An 11,506-nucleotide genomic window follows, 5' to 3' on the forward strand; every position below is an offset into this window, starting at 1 on the left:
GCACATCACAGGTTGTGCATAGCTTCCTTCCCTCCAGATCCCTGATCATCCCTGTCTGCTACCTCAGGAACCTGTAGAAAGATCTTCAAGCCCGGTGTGAGTCAGCTTCCCTGCAGCAGTGGAAGTGCTGGAGCAGTCGCTCGTTCATATGAGCAAAGCAGACCGTGGTGAAGGCAGCCGAACTGCACACTTTCACCTTCCAGCAAGGGATTCACATCAGTGAATCAGCTCTGTTACTTGAGCACAGCACACATGATGGCAGAGCTGGGATGTGAAAAGGGTAAGAGTTCCTTTAAAAAGGAATACTAACCAATGCCAGGGGAAAAAAATAGGAAATAAAAAAAGCTGTGTCCAAGCTACAACTGGATTGATTTTGATGGCATGGGTTGATTTGGAAAGATACTTGTGAGAAAGGAAGAATAGCTGTGGTTTTGTAGCTGAGCAGCTGACTATTAATACAGCATTTTGTTCTTTTATCTATTTTTTATAACTTATTATAATAATACTTTCAATGGAAAGCTGTAAAAGTTAGAAAAAGTTTTTAATAAAGGTCGTTCATGTACATTGTTGTCCTGCTTCAGTCTGTGTTTAGTGAAAGAATATATATCTGTATAAATTTGAATTAACCAACTTCTAAGCTTTGTACTTAGAGAGCTCTATTTTCTCACCCACTATTCCGAGCCGTGGGTATTTGTGGCTTACCACAAATTCCTGTGCAGCCACCATCTTTAATACATTTCTGGTTGAGATATTTAATTTCTTTTTGTTCAATGACAACAAAAAAATCAAACTATGCCTAATCCAGATGGAATATATTTCATGGGTTTGTGGTTTTATTCAGGGTAGAAACTTGTGTTGTATTTTTCATGGTTAAACTCAACATTCTGATTTAAGGAAGTTTTTTGGTCAGACATGAAATCCTTCACCTTTGCCCAGATTCTGCTGCATGTTGTTCAGTTCAGGATGATCTATTTCCTTTTGAAAACAAGACTTTATCCCTCTGATGTTCCTCCCACACATCATTATTTTCAAGGGTATCAAAATAATTTTGTTATGTTCATTACTTCTTAAACTAAAGGATAAAATATAGAAAAATATCAGAGAAATAAGGATTAATTTCTGCAGGTTTTACAGTCAAATGCCAAATAACTTAAAAACCAGCTGAAGCCCTGTGCTGAATCTCATTTTGCTGAGATTCTCTACTAACACTATAAATAATGAAGGCAAAAAGAAAAATATTAAACTTCAATTTCAACCATGACTCTTTGGGAAATGGTGAAAAATTCCAATGAGTTTGAAAGCTTTTAAATAAAGCTAAACTAGTAAATTTTACTTGAGATAAAATCTGTGGATGATTTAGCTAAGAAACTGTAGTGGTTATCTAAGTAATATTTATGGAGTTCTAGGTATAGTCTCAGTTTTTGTTTGTTTCAGTAGCACAACAGTTCTCCTTTCCTAAGGGACATTTGGGAATAAAATGTCACTATCAACAATTTAGCATCTGGGAATTACTGCAAAAAATACTGCCCAATAGCCTCTGATCCTTTAGAAACCTCTTTCTCACTCTCCTTCCGTCTCCAGGCTTGTGAGTGCTCCCTTTTGGCAGCCGAGGCTGGCACACCTCTCGGTAGCACTGCTGGTTGCTAGTGCATAAGTTACTCCTTTTTTCTTTGACAGGATACCCTTGAACTGTGTACCAGAGAAGGGGAACTTAAAAGCATCCTTTTTCCTCTGTGCAATTTTCACACTTGCGTTGCTGGGAGACTGAAGTTTGGCCCTCGGGGCTGGAAGGGAAGGTACCCGATCAGCACCAGAGACCTCTGTCTGTGTCACTGTTCTCGGCAACTCTTTGGAGACCCGCAAGAAGGTAAGAAGTGGTCAGGTAACCACACACCGAGGTCATTTCCACGCAATCACATGTTTATACTGAATGGGGGGGACCCAGTTCTTTCCCTGAAGCTGTTATTTAAGTAGCTGGCGTTATATGATGCTGTTGCTGAGTATGAAAATAAACCAGATCAAAAGGGGTGGGGGTTATGGGCTTTTTTCTGGCAGTGGATGCTTGAACTTCGTAATATAGGTCAAACCAGTTCCACATCAGTAGCTAAGGGGGAAAAAAATGCCCTTCATTATGTTAACAAAAACAGGGGTTTACATGTGCATATATGCCAAATTCATTAGGCAGGTAATGAAGCATTTGCACAAATGTAATTACAAACAGCAATTCTGACAGTTCATAACACTGCATTAATAATCACTACAATTAGTTCTGATGATGGAAGCAATTTACAGCACGTCACATGTATAAATAATGGTGCATTTCCTGAATGTGTCATTATTATGTATTAAGGATGCCACCTTGTTGTGACTTTCTCAGTAATGTTCCCCTTGAGTCAAAGTTAAGGATACATGAGTGATTTTTTTTCTGAGCTACAGCATATTTCATACTTGTATAGTTTAAATACTGAGTTGAAGTCATTTGTGTAAGTTCTGTATGTGAAAATGTGAAATGCCTAAATAAAAGGCAGTAATTATTTGTTACTGAATGATATAGGATATTATTGAATAGATCCTCCCATTTTAGTAGTTTAAATAAATTTCAGAGATATTTATAAAGAAAAAAAAGAGACAGAAGAGTCACCCCTTGATGATATAGTTTCTTCCATATCTCCCAGCTTGTATTTACTCTTAGAAAATAATCTTCTTTTTGTCTTCATACCCCTACTAACCTTTATTTAGTTAGTAGGACATCAAGCTGTTTTTCCTTTTTGTGGTACTTGGTGTCATAGTGAAATAATTGCTTAATTTTATTATGATGATTTAATAATTTTTCCCATTTAGAAAACAAGTCTATAAAATCAGCTTATTCCAACCCTTAGTTTTCTTTGCTAATAAATCTTGCTGCTTTAAGCTGTTCTTTTCAAACTACAATTCATAAGCTGGATAATTCATTTTGCTAATTAATGAGAGGGAGGATTCTGATGGCAGGGAATACTAGAAAGGTCTGTAAGAGCAAGAATTATTACTTCTCTCCTCTTGGTAATATTGCTTATTGGCCTTTCTCATTGTACTGCTTAGTGATTCATTATCCTGTGGCTTCATAGGGATTTTTTTAATGTAGATATTGGAGAGAGAAATAAGACAATAGTTTTTTTTTAAATGTGACTTTGTATGTATATATGCATGTCTATGACCTTGTGCGTATACATATATGTATATATATGTGTGTAGTCTTCCAATTTATTGTCCTTTGGGAACAGGTTCCTGAAGACAATTAGGCATTGACCAGAAAGCAAAAAGCATAAACTGGGCAACTTGAGTGAGCCCATCAGCTAGTGGAAATTGTATAACTCTGCTATAACTTCCACTGGTTTATAGTGTTTTTCCATGAATATTTAATCTTGTATCTCAGTTTTTCCTGCTGTTCAGACAAACTAGCTCACCAACCTGCGAGAGTTAAGGTCTCTTCATGGGAAGTACGGGATGCCTGATCCTACCTCACTGTCCCACTCTTGCCCTCCACCTTCTGGTCCCCACACACGTGCTCATGGAGTTGTCGTTGGAGGTTGTAAAGGGGGGATGTAGATTCTGTCCTCTCCATTATCCACCCACCCAGCAATGGCTCTGTGGGTTTTTTGGGTACAACAGACCAGTTTTCTATAGAGTACAATGGCAATTATGTGAACCTGACAGCCCAAAATATTTCTAATGCAAACTCCACAGTTTTCTCACACTCACAAAAATGTCCCTTTTATATCACCAGCTTTGATTATTCCAGTATAATCAATGTCCCAGAAGTGTGCAGCTGAATGAGCTTGTACTGCATTAGAATATTGATATACTCATCCAAAACACAAAAGACAAAGAAATTTCTTGAGATAAATATATATGAAATTAGAAAAACATTAAATGAGGTTTTGCTGCCGACAAAGAGAAAAGCAGGTTTATTCTCACTGCGAGAACGTTTCGTTCTAAATCCAAGTTGTTGGCATTTTTCACAGGGATTCTCTGTTCAGCCTTCTCATCACAGGCATGCAGCATGGCATATTATATTCCAGTGGCTTTTTAAATTTTTTTTTTTTTCATTTTCTTTGAACCAGTCTAAAATAAAAATGGATTAGCATTTCACATAATCAAATTGCTGCATACAAGTTTATGTAGCAAGCAGGCTGGAATAGCTTCAGCTATTTTACTTGTTCTGTTCTGTCACATCATGCAACATTTAAAGCCTATAATTAAGTTTTTACTTGAACTGTTGGGAGGCAAATACTGCTCCCAAGGGTGTAAAGGTTCCTGTCTTCAAAGGTTTCATCACAAACTGGCATATTTTGCAAACCGGAGGGGAGCAAAAAGAAGTTTCAATGCTCTGAAGCCAAATAAAAGAGAAAGACAGTGGTTCCTTTAATAAAGTGTTTTACCACCCTTAACCACATGCTTTATCACTGGCATTATGACTAGAATTCTACAATAAACTTAATGCTTATATGACGTGGCAGTAATGGGATTAATATTAATTCAATTTTTATCGAAGTTCTTGAATACTCCCCAAATTCCAAAAATGTAGAATTTCAGTAACTAAATGTTCCCTAGTGAGGAGATATAAAATACTGCAATCAGATACAAGTTTTTTACTTCTCCTCCAAGAAAGTCACAGTAGGTTATCTTCCCGTCACTCATGAGAATTATGTTTTTAAAGATCTGTATGGGAAAATACACACACTTGTTCATGAAGTTATGTTCTGTCATATAATGTGGTGTTCTAAAAATGTGGTTTTCTCTAAAGTTTTTTTTTTTTTATAAGGGCTAAGATAGAAAATATAAAGCTCAGATAATAGATTTTACACCGTTACTGAATTTTAATCGCAAATTTGCTATTTTTGCTCATATACCTCTCACTGGATTGAAATAAAAGAAATCTGGTTTTAATGTTATTTGGTGAACAAAACAAACCCAGCAATGCAAATGTAAGACCATGCAGCTTTCTGAAAGGAAGTAGTAGGATTTCTTTTGTGTCTCTTAGCAGCATTTAACTGAAGAGGTTTGGTTTGTCCTTTAAGCAGCTGACTTGTTTTATTCAGCGATGCATTCTATTCCCCAGGTGGGTTCCATGGGCAGACTTGCATTACCTCCTCGGTGAGATCATGTAAGGTGGCCACATCACAGGTGCCTGGCACCGCAGGCTCTGCTGGGTCTGTCTGCAGGAATTCCTCAGCCCACTCCTGGTGAGAACTTTCATACATGCCTAAAGCTCTTGAACATGTACAGAGTATGTTCAGCCTAAGGGAAAGAGAAGACCACATGCTTTCTCATTCAGGTGGCCCCACCTGTAGCAAGGTCTTGTCTGGCTGTGGGGGAATAAATTTGGCAATGATTTATCGTGAGCAGACTTTGGCTGAAAGGGTTTGTGAGTTGGTGTACTGCTCGTTTACTTTTGCAAGTCCCATTAATTGGTAACTTGAATTCAGTACTTCATAACACTACTTGTATAGTGAGTTCAATGACATTGGATACACTTAGGTTTCCATTTTCCTAGGAAAACTATTTAAAGGTGCTTCCATTTAGAAATGTTTGGGTTGGCATGGGAAAGTATCTCTTACAGAACTGGGCTTTAGCCAATGTGACTGATAGCCTCACCAGAATGGCACTGTCCTCAGAACTTACACTTACTCTTTGCACATTTTCTTCCTCAAAAAAATAATAGAATGGAAATGTTATACATTTCCTTGCATCTCCCTCTTTCTAAATTAGGGAAAATAGCTTGTAAGACTGTTTTTAATTTTCCACTATTCTCTCACACACCTGTTTCTGTAGCTTTGTCAGGTTATCACCAGCTGATATTACTGAATTATTCAAATTTCACTATTAAGTTTTTGTCTGGAAAGAAGTGTATGTGGAGCATCCATGGCTCCAAAGTGCCAGATTGCCAAAGCTGCTTCTAATCAGCAGCAAATGCTAGAAGTTTTGAGGCTACAAAAAGAAACTGTTACTATAACTTTAGTTCTAAGAAGTTTTGCACAGAAACTACTTTAATCTATTTTCATATACACACAGTTTTATCAAATGTGGATATTTATATCGGGGTGTGTGTATATATGTGCACACATATATCTAATATACATATATAATATATGTATTGTATATATGTATTTTTATATATATATAAAAAAATATTTTAAAACCCTGTTTTCTTCTCCATAGCTGCTGAGGAAGTCACTTTAGAGAACTGATTGTATAAAATTTGCTAAAAACTGCCAAGAAATTTTTCAAGTGCCCTTTCCAGAATTGTTATTTTTCGTTATCCAAAGGTAAAAAGCTCATTTATGAGGAAAAAAAAAAGAAAAATTATCATGTTATGTGTGAGCAGGCCATTTGTGGAGCCAGGCTAAGCTGGGAAAAGTGCCCCTTTCACCCCTGGCAGTGGGCTGCAGCCTGCCTTTTGGCTGTGAGCGAGAGGAGCAGGCTGGTGTCTCCTTGGTCCCGAACAAGCGGGTTTTCATATGTCAAAGAGCCACACTCAGATGAAGGCAATTGGAAGTAACTGCTCAGAAGAAGATGCCCAAGAGTAAGTTGCCATGGAGATGGAAAGGCTAAACACCACTGTACTCCTGACCTCGAAAGAGGCTGATTTCTCCACATGACAGCTGAGGTCGTGGGGGCATGGTGGGAAGCTCATTCTGCCGGCTCCAGTTCTGCCTCTAGCCTATGGATAAGTAAAGAATTACTGCTTTACTACTTTAGGTAGTCCATTAACCTTCACAAGCCTGAACTTTCATTCAAATAATTGCAAAATAAGTATAGATGGTGAAACCTGAACAGAATCACTGCTATTTGTATGGCCTTTGGAAAGTTTAGGGACCCAACCCTGAGTGTGGATCCACTGGTATTTTAAACAGTGAGGTATCTTTCTGAGCTTCTTGCTGTAAGTGGAAAAAGTTAAAGCCCAGAATTACTAGCAAAACCAGAAAATCATTCAGTGTCTGGCAGCCAAATGAATGTAAACAGGATGGCCCTTCATCAGCAGTGGGGCTTTGTGTTCACTGGGGAGATTACCTTCTCTTTTTAACGTCTTGCCTTGTGATGAGTTCTTTTAGCTATAAATTCATTCCACAAGGTCCGTGAGAATGACCCACTGTGCACCAGCTTTGATAGACCTCGCCCGGGAACAGTCGTAAAGACAGAAGGGCAGCAAGTTCCTGCTACACACCCCAGTAACCCACAGCCTCCCTCTGTGCACACGACTCCCACGGATGCAGTAAAGCCTGATTTAAGTGCCAGCAGAGAGACTGGTAAGTACAGATTGTCTGACAGAATTGATCTTCCACTCGAGGTAAATAGCAGGGCTTTTTTCAAAACCTCAGCACTACTTCAAAGTGGCGTCTTAAGATATAGCTTATTGTGGGTAAGGTTAGTGGTGCAAGTTCAGGCACAGGTAAATGGCTGGTTGCAGAACTAAAATGACTTCAGAAATAAGTGCTTACTGGTGTTATTTTGAGCAGTAGCTTGTTGTAGACTGTTCTAAATGCCAAAAGCTGTTAAATGTTATTGTGATTTTGTGGAGTGGACCCTGCATTAGGAAGAAATAGCTTTTGTGAAAAGTACCACTTACAGCTAGAAATATTTTTCAGCAAAAACAACTTCAAGCCTTGTTTAAATTGCAGACAGCTCTATGACAATAAGTTCAGAGAAATTCTTTGAATCCAGTGAAGTTCTTACAGCACAAGAGATGGAGAAGTCTGTAAAATAAATGTGATTGCTACAGTGATTTTTATTGTGATTTACAGTGGTTTTTATTTTTTAAATGTGATTTTTATTCTTATTTTATTTATTACTTTTTATTTTATTTAGGAGGTCAGCCCACTGAAAGTACATCTCACTAAAATCCTGTCTACCTACATAAATCTTGATCTGCTCCAAAGTCCCAAGACTTATCTTAAATATCCTGACAGAGTTAGGGTCTTCCTGCTCTATAGGAACAGTGCAGTTAATAGTACTCAATATTGGCTCAATATTGAGTGGGCTGAGACCTTAATTTTTTCTCCTGTTAAAATTATCACCACTGTCTATCTCACTGAACCCAAAGCACAAAACCCCATGCAAGACTCCTACACTTGGAGAGATGCAGTGGAGTAGCTTGATTTTCTTTTCTTGTTCCAGCTCCTAGCTGCCAATAGCCAGGCAGAAGAGAATGGAAGGGACATCAACACATAAAGAAATGTCCTGACTTGCAACCATTCCTGTGGGAAGTGAAAGGGGATCACTGTTTCTGACAAGTTGCTCATATTCTGACGTGCGATATCACAGTTTCACACTCCATTTACCTGTCCCTTGTACCTGTGTCTCGCTGTGACCTCTTTAAGGTTATTTTGAATGCAGTGTGTTTGTGCAAAGCCCCAAATTAATGACACACTGAATAGAGCTAATGCTATGGTTCGTGTTAATACATGACAGGGTTGAGGTGAGTTGAGGGTCCAGTCCTTCCTCTCCCACAGGTATGACTCTCTCCTGTCTCAGACTCATCTGCAAAATGGCATAAGAATCCTTGCTTGGCTGCTGAGGGGATGCAGACTTTCAGTACTTAAAATGAATTTGCCTCAGTAGTGACAGTCCTTAAAATAAACGCAAAGCAGCCTCATGAAGGAAGAAGTGACCGCACTTCCAGAAAATGGAACTGTCAAGAAATTATGCAAATAGTAACTATGCTGGGTATACTTTAGTAACCTTGTTCCATTGTATCTGAACATGCAGGTGTTGTGTCCACAGCCTTGAAACAAATTTCTGAAACTTCATAGATACACAAGAATGTTTCAAATACTGGTGTCAGCATTATCAGTAACATTACTGATTCTTTTACCACAGTTTGAAGGGGAACTGGCACCATGTTTCTTGGCCCCAGAAAATCTGGATTATGATGGATACCATAAATAGATGGAACAGATGAAATGCTTCCATCTGAAAGCACTGTACTATATGGACTGCACCCCAATGCTGAGATGGGATTCTTGACAACAATATCAGATAATCTCTTCAAAACTCCTTTGGAAATGCAACCCATATCTACATGGGAGAGGGATCAGGCCAGTCTGCAGAGAAAGAGGTGAAGTTCTTCATCCAGTGTATTGTCAGTGCTGTTAATGACAGGTGGAATACACATCTTACTGCGTTACTTCAGCAACAGACATAATTTCTGGGGGTGGGGAGGTGGGGGAAGGCATCAAATTAGAAAAAATCAGATGAGTGTTAATGGCTGTGATAATGCACCAGCCTGGCTAAGGTGTACTGCACTAGGAACACATTTGGACCAAAGGGATTTGGACCAGAGGAACACCTAACCTGTTATGTAGATAATTTCTTTTTCATGTTGAATTTAACGTGGGGTGGGAAACAAGGTATGGACCTATCTCCTTTTTTTTGTATGCTTTTTTATAAGTACAGCAACAAAAACTTACTAACAAAAAGGCGTGGTTGGTTGAATTAGTGGGTCTGGTCTTGACCTCTGTCCTTTGTTCCCATCTCCTGCATGATAAAACCTCTTAGGGTAGCTTTCCTATGCCTTCCCATGTGTGCCAAGCATAGGAAGTCCCTCCTAGACTGCACTCCTTTTTCTGCTGCATTCACAGCACAGCCTAGAAGTGGTGTGCAGGCTTTCCATGCCAGGAAAGAGCCCAAGCAGAGGCTCTCCCACTGCTTCCCTTCTTGGGCACTTGAGCTAAACAGGAGCCCGTGGCTGTTCCAAGGGACGTCCCCTGCAAGGAGTAGCAGAAGAGAAGGTTTTCAGGGAGTTTTAGTTTTCTGGCAGTCTGAATAGGTAAAACCTGGCCAAGGAGGCTGTCTCACCACCTCTTAGCCTTAGCACCTCACCACAGAACCTGGAGTTTAGCAGAACAATAACACTGTCATTGTTTTATAATAACAACCTGATAAACTATCAGGTTCTGGGTTAAATGGACCAACCCTAGTACAAGGATAATAAGCTTTGTCACTTAATAAGGAGTTAACTGGGACATTGTAGTTCTGTTCATAGTCAAGATATGTCAGACACACAGATACATTAGTTTAACCAAATTCATTCCAGAAAAATGTAAAAGAATGGGTTTTAAGCACAGAACATCACTGGTGCTGTGCTTAAGAGATTAAATGAATAAAGGAGCAGGGAAGGAAAATGTAATCACAAATCTCAGCTAATTCTGTTTTCTGATCTTGCCATCTTCTGCATCTTCCTCTCTGAGTGTAGATCTGAGAAACTATGTCCAGATGCCCCAAAGCCTGGCATATGATGAGACTGAGCCTTCAGCTCCTTATCCTTACCAGAGTTAATTAAAGTCCCCTGTGACTGCCACTCTGGTTCTGCATTTCTCCATTCCTTTCTTTACTCTCTCCTTTTCCTCTGAGCGCTCTTTTTTTTCCTCTTATCACTATCAGATCATGGAGATTTTGCAGGAGGAAATGTGACAGCTCTGCATGCAAGTAGCCAAACATTGCTTCATCTCCTGGGGGAAACTTGTGCTTTTCATGCTCAGTTCCCATCCACTTTAGGGAGTCTGGACTATAATATATGGCATTCATCATTAAGTCTGCCAAAGCTAGGGATGAAACAGAGGCTGAGCTGCATTAATGAATGCTGTGATTTCAATTCCTGCTCATTAGTACTGTTATGAATTGTTCTTCAGTTATGTTCTGCCTCAGTTCCAGAGCAGGCCTGCAGGGAGAAAGGCTCTTCTTGGGGGTGATTTGTGTGCGCCTGTGCCTCTGCTGTGTTTTGCCTAATGCCTGAGACAGCAAGGACTGTGGGTGGTGGAGGGGGTCATGGAAGCTATTAGGTACTAGAGAAATACAAACTACTGATCACACTTGACTGAAAATCAAGACAATTCCAGGGTGTATCCTAGTAACAGCAGTCATCCCAAGTCCATCCCAATGTGTTAGTAAGCTTCAGGGGTCAATGCTACCTGAAAATGTAAAGCTAAATAGAAGCTGCTAAGTGTTAATTGGTTTGCAACAATTCCTCTCAATACCATTGCCAAAAAGACAGCAAAGGTGAGGGAGGGAGCATCTCTGGTTTTTATCTAAGAAAATGAGATGTTTGTACTCTTCTGTAGAAATCAGGCTTGAAAGTAGAAGAGTCATAAAGAGTTGATTGCTGGGATTTCTACTGGCTCTGTTGTATTGTCCTGGACAGGTTAAGAATGTTCTGGATGATATTCTGGAGATGCTTCCTGAGAAGCTTAACATAGCAGAAATCATGCAGGATGACTACTGCCTGGAGACCCCATGCTCTTGTTTGCGTCGAAGACTGTAGGATGATGAACTTTTCAGAGATCCATAGGTCTTTTAAACAGCTGGACCTCGGTCTGAAGGCAAATTACTTTTTCAGGGGGTTTTGTGGCTTTTTTGGAAATGAAAGGACAGTTATTCTTTATGTATGCTTTTTATTTTTCTCCAAAGGGGGAGCTGATGTTTTCTGCTCACAGGGAAGAGCTGCAATACACACTCTTCTGTGATGTTATGC

General features: G+C 39.4%; 1 protein-coding gene across 1 annotated transcript in view; it reads left to right on the forward strand.

Moving 5' to 3' along the window:
- Positions 1-11,296, forward strand: part of LOC309577828 (dynein axonemal heavy chain 11-like) — a gene marked incomplete at both ends in the record, with an annotated part of 72,595 nt that extends 61,299 nt beyond the window's left edge. Inside the window, 3 exon segments of the mRNA XM_082290074.1 lie at positions 1,678-1,867; positions 7,092-7,327; positions 11,177-11,296. Coding sequence (XP_082146200.1) covers positions 1,678-1,867; positions 7,092-7,327; positions 11,177-11,296 — 546 coding nt within the window.
- Positions 11,297-11,506: the final 210 nt, after the last annotated feature.

The sequence above is a fragment of the Coloeus monedula genome, assembly GCF_965178545.1.
Source record: "Coloeus monedula genome assembly, chromosome: 1".
NCBI classification, from domain to species: Eukaryota; Metazoa; Chordata; class Aves; order Passeriformes; family Corvidae; genus Coloeus; species Coloeus monedula.